The 26,766-nt window shown below is 34.8% G+C and overlaps 1 protein-coding gene across 1 annotated transcript; it reads right to left on the reverse strand.

The window, feature by feature from the left end:
- Positions 1–1,850: 1,850 nt before the first annotated feature.
- On the reverse strand, positions 1,851–26,760 carry LOC107188170 (cytochrome P450 4c3-like). The gene is made up of 8 exons (XM_015576418.1): positions 26,595–26,760; positions 16,802–16,999; positions 12,729–12,914; positions 7,181–7,250; positions 5,800–5,926; positions 5,442–5,678; positions 2,537–2,699; positions 1,851–2,433 (listed from the first exon to the last, which is right to left on the reverse strand). Exons 1-8 carry the CDS (start codon positions 26,758–26,760, stop codon positions 2,081–2,083), a joined length of 1,500 nt encoding a protein of 499 aa, XP_015431904.1. The 3' UTR covers positions 1,851–2,080.
- Between the last annotated feature and the right edge of the window lie 6 nt (positions 26,761–26,766).

Genomic DNA, 26,766 nt, shown 5'->3' on the forward strand with positions numbered 1-26,766 from the left:
TGGGGACTTAAGCATTTGCTTAAGAATAAGCCGAGACTATGAATCCCGGCTATAGAACTCTTGACTGCGCGTCAGCCTGGGCCAGCGTCCCAACTTCAGAAAAGAGACGGGTTGCTTTTGGAGGACTTGCTGTCTCTTACTAATTTAGCAGAGTCAACCACTCAAAACACAGACACCAGACCAAAATATCCACCACTTTTAGTCAAGCCACGAATTTGTTCGTTGCAGAACTCTATTTTTGGAAAGTATGAAATAAATACATAATAGAAATATTACTCGTTGAAAATAACATGCATTACTCTTTGCCTGTACGTTTATACAATATACACAATACGGATACAGTATAATTACTAAATGTAAAAAATGTTTACTGATATAATGTGCCGATAATCCTATGATATTATGTATATAATTAAAAGATAGTAAACCTGTATATTGAAAGTAATGTATTTAAATATTATGAATAGCTTTAATCTAATTTCCTTAAATAATTGTTTCATGTTAAATGAATGTCGTCAATGGTACCATAAATTATAAACGTTCCTGGTGTCAGAGATGATATACAAAAAAATCAGCCTTTTTGTATAACGCTTTTTACAAAGTGATTAGTAGATAAAACGTTTGAAGTATCCTCTAATTATATTTACTATATTAAATTATATTTTAATTTTAAGTTATTAGGTAAGTACAAATAGGTCGAGCTCGCAGTGTCTATTGAAACGAGTATGTAAAATAAGAGAGTAAAGTGAAAACACTATCAGAGTTTCGGTCGTCAGTTGCATATGTCATGATTCAGGTAACCAGGGGTTCATCGAAGATTTGTAACTTTAAATACAGTGGCTAGTAATTTATGCAATCACTTTAACCCTCGAATGGCGGACTGTTTTACTGCTGTGTACGATGAATTCCGAGTCCAAACTGACCCATAAATCTATTCTACGTCTTTCCCATATTTTTTCTTAGTTGTTACATGCTAGTGTGAACAAGAAACGATTGGAGCAATGCAAAAGTTTGTATGGGTTTTGCCTCAGAAGAGTCGACGAATCATATATGTAGTTATATTTTAATAATAATTGTTAAACATAATTAAATACATAATGAGTCTTTTTTAACATATACAGGGTATACCAAAATAGTTGTAAGTCTGTGAAATGGGTGGTTTCTGAGATGATTTGAAACAACTTTTTCCTTAGTAAAAATGTTCTCCGAGGCTTTGTTAAGGAGATATTAACGAAAAACCCCAACCAATCAGAGGTCGACTCTGCCGGCCAAGCGTCCGCGGTAGCCTTGGCTACGCGCTGCGATTGGTAGCCAACGCTAACGCAGGAACTCGGCCGGTAGACTCGCGCTCTGATTGGTTGGGGTTTTTCATTAATATCTCCTTAACAAAGCCTCGGAGAACATTTTTGCTAAGGAAAAACTTGTTTCAAATCATTCTAGGAACCTCTCCGTTTCGGGAGTCGAAGCTATTTTGGGACAACCTGTATGTAAATTTAATATACAACTTGTTCACGTTTCGGAATTTATATTATGCCTTGAATCTCACAAGAATTCTGGCGAAATGAGTTTTTTCTAAAAACACACACATACACCTATGTAGAGAGAAAGCCATTGGGAATATGTGATATGAATATGAAGATCATATTCATGAACCTGATGGATTTGCTACGTTACTATTTAAATACTATTCATTCCAATCAAAGATGGAGCATAATACAACAAATCCACTTGGCTTTTGCCGGAACGTATCATGGCATTGCAATATTCGCTGAAAATCGACTTTTTATAAACTTTACTTGGTTATTATGCTATCAACTGAATAAGAAAAATGTTCAGAGAAATGTGTTTGTAATTTGAATGCACAGGAATTCAATACGTATGTTTGTTTGGAAGAATGGAGGAGATGAGCTTCATGCGCCTCTATTGTTGTTGTGTTTTATTCCACTCTTAACTGCAGTGAATAATATATACCATTATAGTTCTCTCTTAGTCGCAACCCAATTGGAGTCACCTTCATAACATTTGTACAAGTTCATTAAAACCGCGAGTCGAATAGGCCATGCGTACTCCGTTAAACAATTCAAGTTGAAGTTTCCAGCTTTCTTGGGCTTATTTTTAGACGCAGTCCGTCAGCATTATGCAGTACCAGTTCGCTAATGAAACGAAGCTGGTCTTCAGTATCTAATGCTTCTACACGGAAATTTCTTAACATGAAAAGAATAAGCACTTTCACTATCATCGTAGCGTATTTCCATCCTATGCAATTCCGTGATCCAGCACTGAACGGTATAAAAGCATAAGAGGGGTACTTTGGTCCATCCGGAAGGAATCGTTCTGGTCGATAAGTATCTGGTTCTGGAAAATATCGAGGATCACGATGAAGAAGAAACGAATTGACGATAACAGTAGACCCTATCGGAATGTCGTGTCCCACTACAAACAAATGCAATATTTTTATATATTTAATAATTTTACTAAAAAATGTATTTGTATTGAAAACAAAGTAGCGATAAGTTTAATATTTATTAATACTTACATATAGTAATAGGGTTATAGATTTGCCTTGCAATAAGCGGTGCCACTGGATAGACTCTCCAAGATTCTTTTATGCATGCTTCCAACCATGTCAGTTTATTTAATATATCTAATGATAATTCCTTTGTACCGGCCACACTATTATACTCGTCAAGAATTTTGTCCTGGAGGGAAAAGTAAATTCATAAAATTTAATTAAGTCTTTATATTTTTTTTATATTAACAATGTTGCAGTAATAATGATACTGATATTCTTAACACGTAAAACATTGAATTACAGTAATCTGCCCACTATATTCAAAATATCGAGCAAACGTTGTTACATCCAAACTCCTTCCGAAGCTTTGTATAATTCTTTTCGAAGCTGGAATTACGCTTGTTTAGACTATCTTGCGTCAGCTGTAGCGACATGAGGAAGTTATGATTTCGTAGAAGAATATCTTTCCTGCAGGGTAGTGGTAGTTCCCTAAAAGGACCTCTCTCCTGTAGAGAATTTTTCATGACCATATATGGAACTGGAGCATCAGTCCCCACCAATTTTCCATCCTAATTTTTAGATATAAAAAATATTTTCTACTCCTAACTAGCTGTATCTATTTTTCCATAAGTATTTCTCTCTTTCTCTACTATTTTTCGTTTCCCCCATTTTCTTTTCTTTTTCTCCAGATACTCCTTGACTAACACTCTTCCTTTTCCATTTATAATACCGTCTTCGTACCTCGAAGCTCTTTTTCCTGCTTTAATTCGGATCTTTTCCCTCTTTGTTCCCTCTAACACCATATATCCAGGAGTGCAATAACCTAGTCCCAGGCACCACTTCAAATACTTTATCTGAATCTGTTCTATTTCTGATTTTTCTTTCCATCAAAAAATTCTCGCGTCGTATGACAGTATACCTATTACCAAATAATCAAACATAAACATCCTTCTCGACTTTTCTGTATTTAATGTTAACTTTCTCCTGTCTGAATATCTTTCTAATTTCCGTATCATGTTTTTCATATTTTCTTTTTTGTCTGTCACTAACACCATATCGCTTCCATACGTTAAAGTCATATCTATCATACTTTGTTTCGAAAATTTATTTCGATTGCTTTTTTGATTAATATTACTCACTTATATGTAATAATACTAGATAATAAGGATACCATTTATACAAGGTGTAACAAAAATGTTGGAGGACCCGGTAATGGAAGGCTCATGAGGTGATTTGAAACCAGTTTTTCCTTAGCAAAAATATTATCCGAGACTTTGTTAACGAGATATTAACGAGAAACCCTTATTCCTTGGAACCCCATAGCTGACAGTGGCGTACAACCCTCAATGCGGTGGGACACAATAGGCCTCCGATGATCGAATACTAATGGTTTAAGGGTTGGCCACGTTTATCGCTAACGCTATATCTTTGAAGCAGCTATACCTAGCGCCTGGTTACACGGTAAAGATCGCGAGAACGGGATCGTAAAGGCGGGACCGGGAAGGAAACTTTTGTCCGTGGCGGATTTCGGATGCACGGCCGACCGAAAATCACGTTGCGCGTGACAAGGTATAAGTAAGAAAACACAATACTCCACGAGATATTTTATTTTCTTCGAAAACTTATGCAGTGAATCCTCGATGAGTGTTCAAAGGTTCCTCGGCATTTAACATTAAATATTTCATAAACTAATGGCCATATACGGTTGAAACAAATATCATTGACTTCAGAATTATAAGCTCTATCAGTTTGCTAAATCTCATGAAAAAGCCAGTGTTACATCTGGGGACCCTTCCTTGTCAGTGCCAAGGAGCCTTCGAACACTCATCGAGGATTTACTGCAGTACGCACTCAAACGTTTCACCATTCAATTCTAAACATTTCTTATAGGATTTTTTACATTTTTCGTTACATTATGTAGTTGTTCAGTATTCAAATTTAAACAGTTACTTTTAATCCTTTCTTTTAAATCATTTATCGAAATAACAGGTTGTCAATTCTAGTACCACATATTACCTTTTTCGCTATGGCCATTTTGCTCGTGAATGCGCTGTCACTGTACAGGACAATCCCAACATGGAGCACAAAACACAAGACATTCGTAACTTTGAAGATAACAGATATTCAGACTCCTCTCAATTATCGTTTGGTTGGTTCTACACGATTATTGTCCAGGCCTTATCCCCACCACTGGGGGGAGGGGTGGAACCTGGCAAGCGCATAGTTTGTTGCCCCTCCGCTTTTGTTGCCGAGGCTCGGGTTTCGGGCAAAAAACGAATCTACGAGGGTCTGAAGCATTTCTCCCTATGTGATTATTGTCCCGGCGCGAACCCGAGTTCAGGACAATAATCAAGATGAGTCTGTACTTTGCTCTACCAAAGTTAAGAATCAATGCGAAATTTTAAAGGGTGACTAAAGTCACCGGCAGTTCACAGCGAGCGTCAAACATTGGGTGACTATAGTCACCGTTAATAGCGAAAAGCTTAATGCTGTGTCTTAACTGATTATTCGTACTTTTTCTAAGACATAGATTTTCTGTGGACCGAACGTGTTCATTATGCCGATTAAACGTACCATAATTAGTAAAGGTACATTCATCAGTAAATATGATAGTTGTGTGATGATTCAACGCGAACATAGTAATTGTGTTTATAGTATTGTGTTTTCATTTTTTTAATGATTTTACTTTATACCTTTCATACGCACAATGACACGAGGTATTAAGTTATGTAAAAAATCGTAATATTTCATTAAAAAAAAACTAAAATTGCTGTTTGCAAATGTTCTGGTGCACTTGCGAAAAAAAGAATAGAGTCCGATGATAGAGTTGGTTAAACAACATAAAATTTTCCTCTACGAGTTTTTTCTAACTTCATTTGGAACGGAGCTATAGCCCGGCTCAGTTACTTAGAATCACCCTGTGTAGTACCTGGTACTGTGGATGTCGTCCTAATGCATACAGGATCCAAGACACGCTAGTTGCTGTTGTATCGTGACCCGCGAACATGAATGTATTCACCTCGTCCCGAATGTCGTCATCGGTTAGCACTTCACCATCTTGCGATAGATCTAGCAATAAATCTAATAAAGCCTGATACTTAGTAATCCGTTCGTTAAAATTTCCATCTTTTTTTGTTTTCCATTCAGCTTTTCTTTCTGCGATTATCTATGAAGAAGAATAACAATAGTGGAATAATTTAATTATATTTATTAAGTGCCATATTTATAGTTAATCGTTATTCGTGCATTATATTTATTCGAGAAATTGAAGAAATAAAAATAGTTACTTTGTTAACGAAACCATGAGTAACTCGTAATGCGTGGTCGTGCTGTTTTCCCCATGTTGTTAATTTGAAAATCGGCTCGAAAGCCATCCAGACGTTTAGAAATCTTCTTTGGGAAATAGAAGCTAGTCTAAGAAGGAAAATATCATATTTGCATGAAAATTAACTATCTTGAATACAAACTATGGTGGTGATATATCAATTTGATTGCATGAATCTTTAAATAATAGCACTTTTTACAAAAATTATTTGTATAAAATAAGTTCTTATGATTAGAATCAGTTTCTTTTCGTTATAGAAAAATGTTTGTAAAATATAGTAGACAGTCATTTAATGCACGCTCATTATATGTACGATAGGAAGGCCCCTCGCTCACAGTATTTCTCATACAGGTGCGCGCACACCACTCTGCAGCCCAGTAAGAAAGGAACGGAATTCATGCGATGTCATGTTTACGTTAGTTCACGCGTTTGGTGTCGTATTTAGCTGGGACTCCATATGGCGCTTTACACTTTTTGTCAATTTTACCAATTTAATTTGAATGATTAATATTTTAAACTACTTCGAAATACTGAAATGGAAAAGAAATACAAATACATGGAAGAAACATGAATTTCTTTTCCTTATTGTAAAAAAATGTAATTTCTTTTTAATTTTTAAGAAAAAATTGGAAAGTTCGTCGAACAAACTAAAGGAAAATGAGTGACGTTACGCTCATAGCAGACATGTATAGAAGATACATTTTATTGATCGTTAACATATCTTTTTCCGTGACATCATAATATCCATAAAAAAATCTATAATTACCTAATTTTTTATGAAAATATTTTTTCTAGCTAAATATAAAGTTGAAACTTCTCAGTATCAAGCACAGTTCCATAAGACTGGTGTTAAAAAGAAATTTTTATAATGTCTCTTTTTCAATAATTTTATCCTTGACAACTTTGCGGCAAACATTTTTTATAAGTGTAATTTTTTAATGGTTCAAGTTCACCCATGTTTTTTCATGTATGTGCACATTTCCTGTTGTATGTTATAGCCAACATTATTATGTATTTATTCACGCATAATAGTATGACCTTGAAATGACCTTGAACTCTAAAAATTCCAAATTTACTTATACATATAATTTTTCCACCATCTGATTCACCTTTCGAAACCATTTAAATTACGTAAAAAATATTTCTCGTATGATCACAGATAGAGAAGATATTTAGGTGGCTTGTTTTAAGCGGAACACCTTGTATATTTGGGTAATGGAAGTTGAAATAATGATGATCCTACAATACTCTCGTAACATTAGCAAATTATTTTTGGACGAATAAAGTTCAAGTTTGGAGATATGGTTTAGTGTATGGTTATAAAGTATATTTGATATACTTACATATTCACAGCCTGCACGTATTCGTTCTTGAAATCCGTTTGTGCGTTAACGTGGCATCCCATGGAACTGTCTGCAACATTAAAATGGATGACGCGTACGTGAGTCTTGCTACTTCAAGTTATAGATAAAATTAACAAATCGATTTAATTTGTAATAAACTTTTGCACCTCACCACTTTCTGTATTACATTTTCGTCATCTCATTAATATACATATACATCGAGTGAATACAGTAATAATTCATAAATCAATTGTAAGACAAAACGACATACAGTGAGTAGCGAAAATATTCGGACAGTAAAGTACGTTTTTTTTACAAGTGATTTTGTGTATTTGTACTGCAAAAATATTGTTCCATCAAATCAGACTCCTGCGATTATCGAACAAACGTGAAAGAGCAATTAGAATAACGGTAAGGATAGTCTTACACATGGTCGAATACCTACGGGTTGGGGATGAGTAAGTAATGAATATACATAAATGTAGCATAAAGTGTTTACTCTTCCAATATTATATATCTTGCATTTGTCTGTTTTATAATATTCTGTACAAAACTTTAGGTGATATAAATAAATAGTGAAAGCAGTGGAAACATAAGTTACTTATACAGCACGCCCATTTTAATAGTGGTACATTTTTACAATGCCAATATGTTAAGGTGTTTGGGAAGCATTTACAGATTTACATTTTTAAATTCTGGCTTTTCATTCCAACTCGGGATCTGCAGCGTTGTAGTCGGTTACTCTATCGACTATACCACTGCTCTTCTGCTATTTTGGGCTGTCCATAAAGACAGTTCCTTCTTGTATACGACTACTGTTACAAAGATTACATATACAATTAATTTGATTAAATTCTGTTGCACTGAAATTTGCATCATCATCAGAAATCTTATAATTATTAGTCTTACTATACATATACATATATGTATACATGTAGACATAAAAGTAAACACTGCATATCAAATTCTTAATTAAATAATATTATACTAATGAGAGCGGTGATACTATTTTTGCATCCGAGCAGCTAACAACACAAGAACTATCCTATTACTGTGGTAATAGGATAATATAAAAACTAAATCAAATTTAATAATACTTCAGTAGTAACGTTGATTTGAAAATCGCGCCTGAATTCATAGAGTACCAGGGCGGATACGAACAGTGTGAAACTGAATTCGTCCACACTCTTAGGAGGCAGTGAAAAACTTTCAGTTTTCAGTATTCTCAAAATTATAGTATATGATGGTTAGCCACGTAAAATAACGAAATTATAAAAACAGACATTTACTTAATGTTGAACTAAAAAATTGTTCAAGTGTTATAGATATCAATGATAAATGGCTACATTATTAATTACTCGGCACTGGGAATCAGGCGAATCGTTAACTGCTGCGGGCAAAACATTTTCAAACAAGTCAAAATGTTTGTCAACCGCCAGGCCGCAGGAAATTTCACAAAATGAAAAATTACTTTCCGAATCTTGCGGTTTTCAAAATCAGATTGTATCTTCGAAGTACTCGTCACAGAGAAGAACGTTGAATATGCTTCCGAAAACTGCAAATGCGAGACTAACCAAGATTCATGACGACACGTTTTTGGAACCTAGCCACGTACGCATATGAATTCTCCTTAAGTAAGAAATAAAATAAATAGTCATTATCAATTACAAATACAACAATAAAATAATTACTAATTCAAAAACACTGTTCAACAGATTTTAACCTTGGTTCTGTTTTGCAATATCCACCGGGTGATCCTTATACAGTTATTCGTCCCAAACACGAATCCAAAAGCAGAATTGCTATATCACCTTCAGTTTTAGAAAAACACGAATTTTCGTAAAAACGCAAAATTTCGGGTCAAAATGGCGTATTAAATGAAAACTAAATACGCTCGAAAGTTTAGTTTAGCCTCAAAAGATAGAGGAGAGTTATCTGATTATATCAGTGTATACAGTTATTGAATTTTGTAATTTTTAAAGGCTGTAAATGGACGTCAAAGTTTAAAAAAAGAGTCGATGCGCGTACTTTCTACGCAGTATTTTTGCATTTTTACAAAAACTTCTTTATCCAGCACGAATTTGATACACTGTATCGGATTCTGCAGACATTTCTGAGCCAGAAACCATTCAGAAAAAGTATGGGAACGGTTTTGTAGCCAACTTTACCGCGGGAACTCGGCCGGCAGACTCGCGCTCTGATTGGTCGAGGTTTTTCGTTAATATCTCGTTAACAAACCCTCAGATAACATTGTTTCTAAGGAAAAACTTGTTTCAAATCACCTCACGAGTCTCCTATTTCCGGGTCCTCCAACATTTTTGTTACACACTGTATAAATATAATTTTGGCGAGGGTGGTATATTTCCAAAAGTCATCGTATAATTTTGTCCAAATCATGCAAATTGTTATACGATAAATCGTAACGCGCGTAGATCTTTTTACACGCGCTGTGAAGTATAAAAATCTGAATTTTATGCATTGTTTTGGATTCTTATTTAGAAGCTTTGCTGTAGTAGTATGTTAGTTAAAATATTAATAGCGTGTACCTACCATATCCCAGATAGCACACGATATCAAATGACGCCTTCAAGACGGTTTAAAGGCGCCTTAGACTTAAAATAGCCGTAAAATGCACGTCTTTAAGGCGTCATGTGCTATCTGGGATTTGATTGACTGTTGTGTTTTAGTGATTTCACATCCAAGTGTAAAATCTTCTGTACCCTTTAAAACAACCTGTTAATTATCGCATTAGGTGAAAGTATCAGCCCTTCTATATGAAATAACTGAACGCACTAATGAGTTGGCTCAACCACGTGCTCGGCTTGTTGACCCGAAAACACATCAACCACCTTTAACGACATCGCAAATCCCTAAGGCGTCGCAACGTATCATCGAGCTTTCGAAGCCTCGAGTGATGTATCAGCAACCCTCCAAACCGATTGGATACGTTTCGCGTAGTGCTCTTCATGCTGTTGGTTCGTACCATTCGTCGTTACTTATAATATTTTTTATACTTTTGTAACGTGTTGCATAGTGGGAATACATAATGAAGTTTAACAAACAACACGGATTAAACACTTGAGCACTCGTAAATTAAGACTTGGAGATTATACAATTCTGGGGCTTATATCAAAAGCGACCATTTGTTAATTTTAATTTTTCTTTTTAGAAGCATGAAAAAATTGTCTGACATCTTCAAGAATCTAGGTGAACTTGTCGAAGAACTATTTCCTCGCCGATTTTGATGATTTTTGAATAATGTTGTAGAAATCAACACTCTGAACAACTTTTTCCTTTCATGAAAATGTCGGTCTGCCCTAGTTTCCGAGATATTCCTAAAAACTGTCGGTCCCATTACTTTCTTATTTTGGGTACGTGGTTAACACTGGGTAGTGACTTCGCACACACGTTTGTTCATTGCATTCCGTTTCTACTTATTCCCAGCTTGAATATATGGACAGATCTTTTTTTGTTAATAACTTTTTAACAAATAACCAGTGGCTAAAACCTTTTGAAGGTCACTTAGGAGGATGACCCCAACAACTTATGTCAAGGTCAAGATCATCGGAGTGTCTGCAGTCCTCTAAACAGCAGTTTTACCTTCACTGTAAAGGTACCTACAATCATTTGCGAATATCTCGAAAACTAGGGCTGACCGACATTTTTGTGAAAGGAAAAAGTTGTTCAGAATGTTGATTCCTACAACATTAAAAAATCATCGAAATCGGTGACGAAGTACTTCTTCGACAAGTTGACCTCGATCTATTTCCTTTTCAGAATAAATCAGGACATAGGTCGTTTTTTATTAATATCAACCGTATATTTACGATCCATCACGTTGTAAGTCTTTCTTCTGACTACTAGAATCTATTGTTATCACGAAAACCGAGAAAATTGACGAGGGTCGTTTTTTCGTGAGCCCTTCCATTATATTTTTAAAGTATTGGTAATTATTCGGAGTAGGTCCATCTTCACCGATTTCAATGACCTTGAAATATGTTGTCAAGGTCATCATTCGGAATAACTTTTCCCTGTACATGTTACCGCTGCTCGGCTTTAGTTCCCGAGATATTCGCAAAAATATATTCGATATTGTATACTGTATTTTGTTCTGTATGGGTAATTATGTAGAAAAAGGGCAATCCTGTGTATGACCTTGACCTTAACTATTTTGTCAAGGTCAACGTCCTGAGTGACCTTGACCTAGAAAAAATTGGCAGTATGCAATATTTAATTATTGACGTACGTATGTAAGTTGAACCGATGGGATCGTTAACTAATTTTGTATTAAAACAATGTGATTTTTGTAATTCAATAATTTAAAACTGTAATATTTTTAATAGCTACTGAACGGATAATTGAGTTATCAAAGCCGAAAAAGAAACGGAGAGTGAAATCTAAGAGAAGAAAGAAATTGTATGGAAGTAAATCATGGTATTGTATAGATATATGTTTTACTTTAAAGTGTTAATCGTTTACGGGCGATATACAGTATATTATAATTACATTTACATGATCGCCGTGTTGAAGAAAGACATCTTTCTCAATAAGTCATAACCATAATTTTTCTTCTATTGTTACCACTAATTTCTTATAAACAAATTAAGTAGCTAGTAACAAAGAAAAACAAGAAGAATTAATAATAAGTGTAACATCTGTTGTAAATGTCAAATTAATTGAAATTAATGATTTATCGACGCTACAAATATTATTTTATTAGAATAGGAATTGAACTGTGTCAAATAAGTATATTACCGATATGGAATTGGAAAGGCTTGCTTGATACACGCTTAACACTTTCGCTACTGTCGGCTACGACCGCTAGTGTGAATCTGAATTAATGTTTTCTAAGAAACAAACTGTATTACTATAGGTATCGCGTTAGATACGCAAAGAGGAAACGGGTTCACGAATACGACAGAAATGCTGGAAAGACAAGAAGAAGAAAAGCGAGGGAAAAACAGTGTCCACCGAAAGCATCAAACTCTGATAGAACTATTATTTTGGTCGATTTCAAGTCCAAAAATAAGTCGAAAAGCAAACAGCAAAAGATTAGCGAATCGCAACATGTTTAAATAAACTGTGTCTGTTGACTCTGGCGATGAACATATTTATATAACAATACAATCGTGAATGTGCTAAAAAAAAACAGGCTAATTTTTTCTAAAAATATATATTATACTTACACTATATAAAGATGCCATCAGTAGCGAATAAGTTAAAATTTCCAAACCTGAAGTCTTCAACACAACAGAGTACTACAGTGATCAGAACTATAACAAAGTTATCCGAGTGCTGTTGTATTTTTTTTTAATTTCAACACCTTCAGTTTCTCACTTTCAGTTCACAATGACTCAGTGGTAAAAGATACATAAAAAATAGGGAAGAGAAAAAAAAGTATTATCATAAATAAATAGGTGAATTATGGGTGCAATGAGAGTCACTGCTTTGAAGGTTCACGCGTCAGAAATGGAAGGCATTTGACATTCGAAATTTTCGAGACAGTACAGTATATTATTTAGAAAAATACACAATTAATTTCACTTACCGCATATTATGTCTAGTGTGGCTCGTTTTGCGTAGGGGACTATATCGAAAGAGGGTTTTCCGACTTCTTTTCTCAGACAGGAAATTAATATCGTGGCTTCTCTAATTGCTGTTTTTAAGTACACCTCTAGAAGACCACTGTGAAACGTTGGTGTTAATAATTTTCTTCGAAAATGCCACTTGTCACCTAGAACAGAGTACATTATCTCTTTTACATTTCATACGAACTGTAAATGCGTAAAATTGTCGTTCTCTATATCACTTGGAACATATTTCTGAAAACGTACTTCAGTATTGTACGTTTTTGCATAAGCTTTTGTGTGACAAGAATAAATAAATACAAAAAGACGGAGAGCTGGCTGCAAAAATTTCAACGTCATTTCCAAATGCAAATTTTTTACCTTAAACAACGCTGGCAGTGATACCATTGACCAAAACCGTCAGTCTGGCTGGTCGGAAATCTTGCGTTTGGCGGGGGCGTGCGCCTAAAGGTGTCAAAATTCAAGGGGCAGAAACGTCATATCCAAATGGCTGGAAAATTTTTTGCTAATACTACGTTATGCTACAAAACTCAAGATACCATTGCCATATTATTTGGTCCTTGCAAAAGTACTACCAGACTGGGTTACAGTGTACGGTGCGTCTGTTTACGCGCGCTCCAAGCGTCTGTCACAATCGCACAATTTCTAAAATTCTAATTCTTTCAATTAAAATGTGTTTATTGGTGTTTATACGGACCAGACCACCCTGTAGGGAAGTCTACCCGTGAGTTCTATACCAGTGAAAAGTGCATTTGTGCAATTGTCGAGGCAGAAGTTGGATTCTACGAAATCGAATGTCTCTCTCGTGTATCGCGTATACATACATGGTTCCCGTTGATTGTGTGAGCGCACGGACACAGCACACGGGCCACGGAGTCTCCCCCCTTAAGGTACAAAAATTTGCATTTGGAAATGACGTTAAAATTTTTGTAGTCAGCTCTACTAAAATTAAGTAGGAATAGAGGGGATAGGTAGAAGGGAATAGGTGGAAATAAAGGGAGGGGATTAGGAAACCGAATAGAGGAAAAAAGCGTGAAAAAGTGTGGGGAGGTTTTTGAGGTTAGGACATATTTGTCGAGGGACTAGAGAAGTGCAGGTGAATAAGAAATGAATGTGGCAATAGAAAAAGGGTCGGCGGAGGTAGAAAAGTTAAAAACACAAGGTACCAAAATGGGGAGGACAGGAGAAAATACAAAGATTAAACGATAAGGTAGGGAAAATACAAGTGTTAATGCAAGGAAAGGAAATACAAACGGAGAGGGCAGTGTAAAGGAGAATTAAGGTAGGGAAAATGGTATGGAAGGTGTGGATGGTTTATTAAAAAATTAAGACAAGAGTTAGACAGCAGAGTAGAAGAGGGGAAGAAGAAGGGGGTTTCCACTTAAGATTACTAAATTGCCTGCCCTACCCCCCGAGGGCTGTGGAGGCGGGCTAATTTTAACACAGGGGGATGGCCCCTTTGAAAATATTGAGGGCTTATTTGAAACAGTTTTTTCGTACGATGCGTATTTCTCGAGATATTTCGAATTGTCAAGTTAAATGAAACACCCTGTATATGTACTAACACTCTGTGGTAGGGGGGATTCCTGTGGGCATTAGTACAGGATGCGTAATTAGGAGTTCGGACTTTGAGAAAAATAAAGGTGACTACATAAGCTGCTTTGGACAAAGCAGTGCGGTCGCAGTTAGGCAAATAAAATGCCCTATTTAGGACTAAATAATTCCACCTAACAAGGGTACATCCCGAATTGACAATCGCCGATTTTGAGGAAACTGTGAGATCGTAGTTCTCATAAAAATATTTAACACATATTTTCTTTTAGCTGCTCTTATCCACGTTAAACGGATGAAAACCACCCTTAAAGTTAGGGGTGTGAAATGTATTCTGCCGAATATCTCGGAAACTGTTAGAGATATAAGAACGGTATAAATTGCAATATTGTGTGTTTTTTTATAAGAAATCCAGCTACCCGATTGGAATCCAGAATAGTCTATTTCTTTAAACAAGATATTGAAAACATAACATTTTGTGTTCAGTTTTGTGGCCAAATGTTAATTAATTGTTTTATACATTTGAATATGAAAACTATATACTCAAATATAAAATATGGATACACTGGAATTTTTACTTTTGCATTCTTAAAAAGGTTATTATTTATGTTTGCAGTTTTCTCGTATTCTGTGTACGTTGGAGTACTTGAATGCGTATAATCAAACAGATAGTGCACATTAACGATTTTTAGGTAATTATGTTACCGTATGTCTTGCTGGTTGATCCTCAAATAGTTCAAATTGAGGCTGCATGTATGGAAGTTATCTTCACCGCGCGCTGCCTAAGTCGGCGTAAGGAATAGATAAAGCGCGTAATTCACGATTGTAAAACCATTATTAAATAGACAGTTTAACCAGAACTTCAACGAATTGTTTAAATATGTAAAGCAATTCTGCTTCAATTGTCTATATAATAAAAGTTTTAGGACCGTGAATTGATTGAGCATTGCTTGTTTGTTACGTCTTATCTTTATCCGGTGATAGTGCTTTAGCGAACACAGACCCCGATTGATTTTACAACTAGACAGGTATATGTACGACCGCCCTAACCAGGGCCGCTTCTGAGTTGTTGGCCGCCCGTGTGCAAAAACAGTATCGCCGCCCTTATTAATTTAATATTATTTAATTAAGAATGTGATATGCAGTGTTTACTATTACATCTATATGGACCGTTTATTTTGAAAGTGGTGCAAGTCCATTTTCTTTTGTTTCGAGAAAATTAAATGTTAGCAGATCTGACAATTAAAAAATATAGGTTTTTTTTAACAAAGCAGTGGCATTTTTTAAGATATTCAATACTAACTAGTTATAAACAAAAAGTTTACACTAAATTAAACATAAATTACGTCATATCTCATTTTTTTTAAAAAAGAACTTACACCACTTTCAAAATAAACGGTCCATATATATACATAGTTTTTTAGCATTTAACATGTAAAAGGTATATTTTTTAATTTTTAATTTCATAGAATGAAACGAAGATCCTTAGAAAATAAATAGTTTTATTTCAAAGATTCTTAATGGTTTTATTTCAAAGATTTTTACATATTTCGATACCTGTTACTCGTTCCTGTATTAACCGATTTCAATCAAAGTTGCAGCATGTACTATACAGTGGATTAAAAATGTTTATTTTGGACTATTAATTAAAATTAAAATGTTTATTTCTTTACAACTGCTGTAAATCTAACAATTCTTACATCTTTTGATGCCTGCCGCTCGTTTCTGGATCAATCTAGAGTTAATAATTTTATTCCTCAGTAATAGATACTCCATCTCGCGAAATTTCTTTTCATAAACCAAGGACAATGCACTACGTGAGATGGATGGCACATGTCATATAGTGTTTAAAAATATTTCCTTTTTCGATTTGAATATCAATTTACTACAGATACAATAAAAATAGTCTGGTAGTTCAATTCTGACTGGTCTTTAACACTAAACGTACCAAGCGGGGTCAGATGACCACTTCCAAAATTTACTTTAAAATCGTAAATACGTATCTGTATTCATTGTTATTTCTTTCGCTCATCTGACTTTCTGTAAATTCTTATATTATCTGATTATTCAATGTCTCGCTTTCCATTTTTCTCGTAAGCTTATTTTGTAACGAGAGAAATTCTTTTCATACCTTATGTACCACGAGAGGTCATTTCACCCCTTATGGTAAGAATAGGTACTCGTAAAGTACCGGTACGTTTAGTGTTAAATTCTTTTTCTATCTTCATCGATCTTTTGTTATTACGTTCCAGAATCTGTGTGACTTTAAGCTATTCAAATACTCCCGGTCTATAAATCTACGGGCAGTATACATGATAGAAATCAAATTTGCATGCAACATTATGAATAGGAAACAGTGTATTATCCCTATCGTACGTGGAAATCAACGTGGAAAACAAATCAAGCGCACAATTGTAAATCTAGTTAACCATCTGCAATGGTAATTAATGAGACAACAAAGTAGCACGTTTCATATACTTACCAGTGCTAGTCACCAAGCCGGTACCAAGCCAAGGTTGCAGATACTCGTATTCTAGACTTTTGTCAATGTGAACACTGCTGCTCAGCAATGGTTGTATCGCTTCTGCTTTATAGAGGAAGATAAAGGGACGCATGCCTACCCAAATCAGGTAGAGATCCCCCAATTCCTTTCCCCATTTGATCATCTTTTTAAAGGCTTCTGTAAGAAATAAATTCATATTTTTCATTAAAGGGATTTAGAAGAGCAACGTATTGAATTGTTACACAGAAAACGATCAATTTCTTTTGTATCTCAACTCAGTTTTACAAAACTTCAAGAGAGTATTCTAGTGTTACCGATCAAAAAAATCGATTTTTTTTGTTGTATTTTCTTATTGGTTTTTCAATAAGAATCATATGATTTTAAAATGAAATAGCAACCATGTTTAAAATGTTATAACTAAACTGCGGATTTTATGCATTTATAGCCTATAGGGGCCTATAAAATATAATAAAGGACAAAACTTTCATCAAATCCAATAAGATTTGTGGTTTATACGGAACCGAATATGATACTTGAGAAAAGAAAGAAATTCCTACATTTGCTCTTCTCTGTATGAATTGCTTTAGAAAATATCATTTTGCATAAAAATCCGCAGTCTAGTTATAACTGTTACTAGTTGTCATTTGTGTTTAGTATACTCTGACAATTTATCATGGCCAAGTACACGCTTCAAGAACGTTTGGTTATTATCAAAAAAATTTATGGAAATAGACGTTCTTTTGTGAATACTCAACTCCTTCTGTGCTTGCTATTCGTCGAATCATTGAAAAATTTCAAAGGGATTTTACAGAAAATCTCGAAATGCAAGAAGTATAGAGAACATTGCTGCTGTAAGAGATAGTGTTGCAGAGGTCCCAAATTTATCGATTCCTCGTCCTGCTCAAGAATTAAGGCTTAGAAACACGACAACTTGGCGTATTTTGCGAAAAGACTTGGGTTCACAACCGTATAAGATTGTGTTGAATATTTTAATAAAATTGTAATAAACTGTACTTCAAAATAATAAAAAAAATTTGGTTGCATCTAAAATAGTTTTGTAGACGTAATTTGTAAGTAGTTTTTATTTATACAAATATACACTTTCTCCCCGGAGAAGGGTTCGTCCAAAGAATAAATAAAACAACAATCAGACTAAATACACAAACGCACGGAGATTAAAGATTTTGCGATACTGGTTTTCCCCGGACGTCGCGATAAACTCTGCTTCGGTCCCAGTACCTCAGAGTGGGGGTAAGAATGGGTGCGGACTGGGGTGAGTGAGAGAGAGCGAGAGAAAAGGAAACGTGGAAAGTAGTGATGGGCACCATCGACTAAATTAAACTATCGACTAATGATTATTTAGTCGCAACATACTATCGACTGAAATTTTGCTTTATAGGTTATGTATAGATAATGTCATCAACGTTTCAGCACTATTGGTGTATTTACCTTTTGGAAATGTATTAGTTCATAGATAGAATTTCAAAAATATAAGTGGTAAACAAGTTTTTTTAAACAATTACTAATATTCGCTTTTTTTGTAAGCTATTTAATGTTGGCGCTTAAAAAAATTAACTGCTCTAAATTTTTTATGAAAATCAATTAGGTTATAAGCAATAATTTGCACAGTTCTTGGTAATGCATAAAAAAATATATGGAAAAATTACAATTCGTTTGCATCGCGAAGAAAATAATCAAGATCCAGTCAATAGCGATCAATAGCTCGATAGTTCGAGCGAGTCGCTTGAAGCGACTATATTTAATCGACTGAAGTAGTCGCTTCAAGCGACTAATATTATTCGCCTGAAGTTAGTCGCTTCAAGCGACTAAAGTAGTCGACGACTGAAAAAATTAGTCGACTAAAAGTAGTCGTTGGTTACTACCGACTTAGTCGATAGTTTTTAGTCGATGCTGCCCATCATTAGTGGAAAGTGCCGTCTGCACGTCTTTTTTCACGGTGCGACGGAGAGGAGAAACGAAGGAGGGAGAAACCTAGAGGTGCCGTACCGCGTAGGAAGCGTCTTCCTCTAGAGTGGAATGGTGGGATAGGAGTTTTGGTACTGAGCCTTCTGCTTATATGTGTATACCGCTAGGAGTGCCATGTTACCACGTGGGTACGTCTTCTCCTTGAGGTGTTACTTAGCAGAGAGGTCTCACCAGAGTGCCCTGCAGGTGAAAATGGCTCATATTCAAGCTAGGCTCGTTCAATCAGTGCGCATGAACAAGGGTTTTTCCCTGCCGCGAGCCCCCGAGTGCCGAGCGCAAAGACAACTTATATTAATCACGTTAAATTTTTTATTTTATTTCATTGTAAAATCATATCGTTCTTATTGGAAAACCCTTTAGTATGGAATCTTCAAAATGTGTTAATTTTGTAATCTAATTTTGTTAATATTATCATCAAAAAGTGATTAAAATTTTTCTTATTATCGAAGAACTGTATTTACCGTTAACATTCATTAAATATACTGAAATTCCTTTTACACTCATTACTGGACTGCGGATTTTATGCATTTATAGCCAATAGGGCTTTTGTGTAATACAATAGAGAAAGAACTTTCGTCAGATGTAAAATGTTTTCTATTTTATTTTGAACCCAATAAAATATTTAAGAAAAGAAAGAAATTCCAATCTTTGCTGTTGTCTACAAAAATTATTTTAAAAAATGTCATTTTGCATACAAATTCGCAATCTTCTACATAGATTTGTTACTACGTATACTTAATTGAAAATTAGTAGTACGCTTATTTCTCATATAGCAACAAGAAAAGGTTTGTTCGGTATTATATCTTTAATGTTTCCATGCGAATGTTGATGGTCATCGACCCTAGTCTACGGATAGTCATGGTCAGTCGTCATTATTACTGTATCTCAAGGCCCTTTTTGTTTTCGCAACATGAATAAAACGTCGAAAAAGAAACGATACGACGACAGAAAGACGATGAGGAGGATTGACTGATCGAAAATGAAAAGAGAAAGATAAAGTCGCGTTGCAGTTCTAGTAAAGGAGTGGCTGTTCGATTGCCGGACGTTGACCGGTAAAAATGGCAACATGCATGTTTGCAAGACGAAGTCATCGAGTAATATAAACTCAACAAAAGGAACAGATATTATCTCGTAGACCTTGAAGTGCAACGAGACGCTTGGCGTCCTTCAGACAGTGGTGGATTTCGATGCGTAGACTAATTTCGTCATCTTACCATTCTCTTGCTATCTGCCTTCGAGGGTGGCATTCGAATTTCCTTAATTGGGGATTTCTTATCATATAAGGTCAATGTCCCGATTTCTGGTCAGTACGTATATTTTTTACTTAATGTAAGAAATTAAGCAATAAACTAGTTATACAGAAAATTATTTAAATTAGTTCAGAATTTCCGTACAAAATGCTACAGCCCGCTGGTCAATAGATGGCAGCATTTTAATAGAAGTAAATTTAATAATTGTGTTCGTTGTAAAGTAACGTGATTTGAGTGGTAAATTTTTTAAAAAAACTTACGGAATGTTTAATATTGTTCGCGATAGTTTAGTTTTGGCACTTCCATTTTCGCGAAGTTATCTTGTTTGTTTTAAGTAAAGCACCCTATACTTCTTTACGGAAAGTAAATGCTTATTAGAGACTGGGTAAATAAGTATTAATGTATAATAGATCCAGAGTAGGTATTTGTTGAGATATTTACAATGAAATTTTTATTGTAACTGGGATTTATTGAATTTTATTGAACCATCGACGACTCCAGAAAGCATGCAAAGACTATCTTTAGTGCACGTGCAAAATCTCAAATAATTAAACAGATTTCTGTATTAGTAATAACGCTCATCAGTTCGAACATCTTTCATAATAAACTTTTCATTGACAACACTTTGATGTCGGATGATGTAGTAGTATGTCTTTTCCAAAACAAACGTTGAGAGAGGTTGACATAGTATGTACTATATTCTTATTAAATAAGAACTACAGTAAAGGCTTCATGAGAGTAGGATAGGAAGTTTTTCGTGAGAGTTTCTACTTGTAGGCATGAGGGGGGGGGGGCTGTAGAACCTGTCAAGCGCACAATTTATATTAGATAAAATAGCACATGACATGTAGCCATATTTAGTGGATTATGTACATAAATTCGTGTCGCTATTTATAAAATCATAACATTATTATTACAACTATTATCCGTTAGTTTCTTACTTATATGTGGAATAAAATATTAATTTTAAATAAAACCATTCATTTTTTAAAGATCTTTGTTTTATTTTATGAAAATGAAAATTAAAAAAAATGTTTTGTTTTTATAAAATTATATAAAGATCCTTAAAAAATGAATGTTTTTATTTAAAATGAATATTTCGTTATATACAGGGTGGTCCACGCAACTTTTTCACCCTGAATAACTTCTAAAGTCTAAAGTATGTATTTTATGGAAAAACTTTTTATAGAAAAGTTGTATGGTTTGGAGGGATACATTATGTAATGCATATATTTGTTTTGTAAGTTTCGGAGATTTGAAGGTCAACTTCGTTTTTTTATCTTCCTTTAATATCGAAGAGTGTTGAATTCTGAGTAAAAAATTATTGACCTTTATTAGCTCTGAACCTAATAATTAGCGAATAATTTCACCTCGATTCGTAAAAATGTACTGTGCGTAGTATCAAGTTGGAGATTCGTTACCAGCAAAGATTTCTGTGAGACTTTTACCATTCACTGACGTAGGTGTCTGAAATAGTGTCCATTCATATTAATTATGCAATCTATTAAACAACGAGGAAACTGTACTCTGAATTGTTTCTGCATCGAGTATTCGTACGGCACTATAAACTAAAAGCATGTCCAATTTTTCACTCTATTGAATTTCATTTTTGCCTTTATCTCACTGAGATAATCACGTACAAACACTGATGATAACTTTAATACTGAAACACGAACAGAATAGGCGATTGCGATCATGTGTCTAGTGTTGATAATATAATATGAATATGTTGAATAACTACTAAGTGTAGTGTTGATAAACACTGATATAAAATCTCCAACTTGATACTACGCACAGTACATTTTCAAGAGACGAGGTGAAATTATTCGTTAATTATTAGATTTAGAGCTAATAAAGGTGAATAATGTTTTACTCAGAATTCAACTCTCTTCGATATTTTGGCATAAAGAGTATAGTATTCCATTTAAAAAAACGAAGTTGACCTTCAAATCTCCGAAACGCCTCCACATACAAAAAAATATATGAATTACATAATATATCCCTCCAAACCATACAACTTTTCTATACAACATTTTTTTCATACAATGCATACTTTAGAAGTTATTCAGGATGAACAAGTTGCGTGCACCACCCTGTATACAGCAGTGTTTTCTTACAGGGTGACAATAAAATACCCGCAATTTTTTTTGCTCAGATGTTTGTCCTGTTTTTATTATTTTTCGTTTACAATGAATGCTATATTTGAATTCCGCGGGAAATTCTGTATATCCTAGTGCTGCCCTCTACGAACTTTTATGACATTATACGATTCAAAAATGGCGAAAGAAGCTCGTATTTCGGCTACAAATTTGTACAAAAAGGGACATAAAGCAAAAGCTATATCGAAACTGCTCAAAATGCCACTTAGAACCGTGTACGACGCTATTAAACGATACAAGGAGACTGGTGGATGTGAAAATAGACAAGGAAAGGGACGAAAACCAACAGTTATTACTTCGGATAATCTCAACAAAATACGTTACCGAATTTATCGCAATTCCGTCCAATCAATGCGACGAATGGCTAAAACCATTGGCATTAACCGCGGATCACTTCGATTGATGGTCAAAAACGGCCTAAAATGCCATTCTTATAAGCTGGTTCGGTGTCATTATCTGACGGAAGAAATGATAAAGCAGCGAAGGAAGAAAGTAAGGAAGTTTCTTCAGTTGGTTGCGTGTGGTCGTCACCGTTCTGTGCTTTTTACGGATGAAAAAATGTTTATAATTGAGCGACGTCATAACCGTCAGAACGATAGACAATTGTTGCCAAAGGGCTCAAATAAGTCAGCAAGACGAGTTTCTGTGCAACGTCGCCATTTTCCGACTTCTGGAATGGTTTGGGCCAGCATTTGTGCGACAGGCAAAACGCCGTTGGTTTTAGTCGACAAAGGCTTAAAAATCAACACCATCACCTATCAACAACGCATCCTTAGAGATGCATTCTATCCGTGGGCACGTCAGCACTTCGGAAAGAATAAGTGCATTTTACAACAAGACTGGGCTCCGGCGCATTCGGCCCAATCGACAATGAGAATGTGCAAAGAGCTGTTTTCGGAGGTGTGGGATAGAACGATATGTCCATCAAATTCACCCGATCTCAACGTAATAGATTATTCAGTTTGGTCAATTTTGGAGAGAAAAATCTCCTCTAAAAAATACATCACCGTAGAACAGTTAAAGTCTGCTTTAGAAAGAGCCTGGAATCAAATTACTACTGAAGAGTTTGCGACCGTCACAAATAATTTTAAGAAGCGTCTCTGAGCTAGTGCGAAGGCTAAAGGAGGACATTTTGAATACTTATTGTAAAATTTTATTTACCGTTTTGTATTCTTTAGAATAAAATAAAAATTGTTTTAATTCGATAAGTTTTCATAGAGTTATCGTCTTCGAAAGTATTGCGGGTATTTCATTGTCACCCTGTATACACAGGGTGGGCAATAACTATATCCACTTTGAATATTGTCGTTATTTGTAATAATATGAAAAAATGTTATATACAAAACTTACACGGTATAAAGGGGGGCATATTGTGACACAAACATTTTTTGCGTGGGTGAAGGTATAGAGGAGATTTCAAGGTCATCTCTATTTTTTTTAATGGAATGCTATGTTTTTTTTATCGCGATGTGATAGCCGTTGTTGAGACGACTTCAGCGAGCTATCATTGAAGGTCATGCAAGGTCAAATGTGGTAGTAAAATAAACTTTCTTACATTACAGAAGATGCTCGAAGTGGTTACCGTTTGCGTCAATGCAAAGTTGCAATCTTCGTATCGCTGCATTACGTGCATGTCTTATCGTTTCTGAACTTATTCAGAATATTTAACGATTTCAATTCAGCGAAACGAAGTCGAATTCCTCGACATTGTCTGGCAATAATTATGTGTTTTACATTATAATTTATAATAATATTATATATGCCTGTATGTTGCATGATAGATTAAATGTCCCTAATACTGCCAGTTTATTTATTTTACTTAATAAAAACATAACGTACGAAGAAATGTGTACTGAAAACTGTATTATTAACCCTGTCCAACCGCAGGATTCCATTTGATATCGTTAACTTATTTACCATTTATAGTTCATATCATGAACCTGAAGATTCAATATGGCATCGTATCGTATAGTATACGTTTTTGCCGTTAGATTGATAAGTTCTCGAAAATATCATTCTGGACCCGAATATGTTTCGGGACCCGAATATATTACGGGACCCGAAGATCTCACGGGACCCGACATCTGTCGGGAACCCGATGCGATTATTACTGTCGGGTTCCCGGCCGCTCTCGCCCGACTTTTCCCGACCCGACCCGAGTCTCGGGAATCCCGTGATTTCGGGTACCCGCACACCCCTGACAGAAACCTTTTCTGACCAACTGTAAATCATGAATGACCTACAACTAGAACCGTGACTTTGACCCACGACAGCACTTCAAATCAATTGAGGCTTATAGAATCTCTTTAAAAAAAAACTTTCTTTACAGACAACCCCCATTTCTGTTGTAACATACCTATGTACTTTTGTGCAATTACATACAATTATATATGGCATCGTGGCATCGTATTCACGCCACGAACGACCTCGACCTGCTTATTCCTTCGTCTCGTTCCGCCCAAGAGGCTAACGATTATCTTCAGTATTCAGAACGACCGAGGTGGATAAATCCTCTTTTCTTCTTTTCTTCCCCCGATTCTTTCGCGCGTGCACTCGCACCAATTCATTTGCTTTTCATATTTAGAGCAGACAACTTGTTTCCAAAATACATGCCTTATCTCTGACGATTAATGTACGATTTGTTCATCGACCCCATTAGTATTCGCGATAGTGCGTGCGTGTGTGCCGAAAAGGACTTTGATTTCTTACTTACGATACAATTGAATATCTGTAGACATTCCGTAAACCTTCAATTTTAGTGTTAACTTAAACACGTGTACTACTTAAGATCGCAGAATGAACAGTTTGTTATTAGTTTTTCGACGCTATTCGTTCATTGTTGGTATTGGCTTCGACAGAGCTGTTTAATTAAGTGTGATATATTATAATAATTCTCTGAAAATATGATTCGATAGTGTATCTAAAGTGTTCATTTTGTTCTAGCAATAATACATATTTACAAGACTACGAAGGAATTTCCGTCGTATTCCGAAATTTCAAAGTGAATAATATTTTTCCGAAATAAGTTTGATAGACTGTACCAAACGTTATTTTGTGGAAGTCATATTCGTATTTGTTTACGCATAATAAAATCTTTCCACTGGATAATAATTGTCTTACGGACAATTACTTCACCTTTATGCCTCGCATCATACATACTACTGGTAATGTGTTGATAAAATTTATTTAATCTGTTTTTGTGAATTATGTGATCTACGTAAAATTTCGAACGATAATTGATCCAATAAATTTTTACTGATTTTCAATGTCAACATGTTGGATACCTTTTAAAGTAAACACTTACTACGGTCGTAATATTTATATAATAACTTTTCGATAATTATTATTTATAGCATGTATTACTTATCATTTTTGATTATACAACGTAAAATTTTGACACAAGTTGGTTCTTCGGTTGTCGTCCATAAAATTATTATATAAAGTCTAATAAACTTTGCCGGTTCTCTTTTTGGAATACATACATATTTATACTGAAATAATTAAAAAAAAATGTTGGTGTAAGGGCAAAAAATTTCTGCAAATTTTGGTATTATTGTAATACAGACGTGTCATTCAAATATTGAGTGCACAGGTATTATATAAGGTTGCTGCAAGAATTTTGATCTTTTCGAAAATACAATACACAGTAATTTAATTTTATAAAAAAATGGGCTCTGTGTTACATTATATTTGCCAACCAGGTTCAAACTTTCTAAACAGTATTTGAACTATCAATTCCTCAGTGTGTAAGAGAGTTGTATTTTTTGCTTTAGGAAAACTAACGGATAGAATTTTGTGTGTATGTGTGTGCATGTATACATATATACAGGTCGTGCAATTTGAAGAATACATAGTATATACGTACGTATTAGATTGTTGCATAAATTCTGTCCACTATTTTTCCGAAAGCAAAAAATATATATATATATAAATAAATAAATATGTATTATATATGTTGGTTGACGAATTTCTGAAAATAAATTCCGAAAGAATAGCATTTCTATAACATCCTATGTATTTATTAATTCCATGTACATTATGTAAAAAATATGTGCATTATTTTTTACAGGACATACATTTTTAAGAATCTATCTGATAATTTTTAGTATAATCTTTTTCATTGTCCTAATATGTATATATCTGGACTGCAAGACGTCAATTTGAAAACAAAATAAAAATTACCTCTTAATATTTTGAATTATAACTATAATTTATGCAATTAACATTTGATTCCTAAAAATGTTAATTTACGCGTATAATTCAGTTTCTGCTAAATGCAACAATGTTATAGTTAATGTTACAGCTTGGCGAGTGCAGTTGGAATTGTTAATTTTCTAAGTTTCGTTTCATCGGTCACCAAATTGCATTTCTACTTACGTTCCGGGCTGCAGCACAGCTGATAAGCATTCCCGATGATAGGAAATGCTGGAGGGTAAGGCACTTTCCGTAGAGCATACAAAAATTTCCCCCGTCGCACTGCCAGCAGCAGAATGATTGTCATCAGGCACATTGCCAAGGTCAGCGTAATCCAGGATCCTCCCATAATGAC

This window comes from Dufourea novaeangliae, unplaced genomic scaffold (genome assembly GCF_001272555.1).
Source record: "Dufourea novaeangliae isolate 0120121106 unplaced genomic scaffold, ASM127255v1 scaffold130, whole genome shotgun sequence".
Classification (NCBI taxonomy): Eukaryota; Metazoa; Arthropoda; class Insecta; order Hymenoptera; family Halictidae; genus Dufourea; species Dufourea novaeangliae.

Excerpts from the sequence above, each read along its gene's own strand:
- LOC107188170 (XM_015576418.1), bottom strand. The coding sequence starts at position 26,760 with ATGGGAGGATCCTGGATTACGCTGACCTTGGCAATGTGCCTGATGACA. Across the intron at positions 17,000-26,594 it reads GCTGTGCTGCAGCCCGGAAC|AAGCCTTTAAAAAGATGATC; the intron begins GTAAGTAGAAAT and ends TATTTCTTACAG. Across the intron at positions 2,434-2,536 it reads CTATAACCCTATTACTATAT|TGGGACACGACATTCCGATA; the intron begins GTAAGTATTAAT and ends ATTTGTTTGTAG.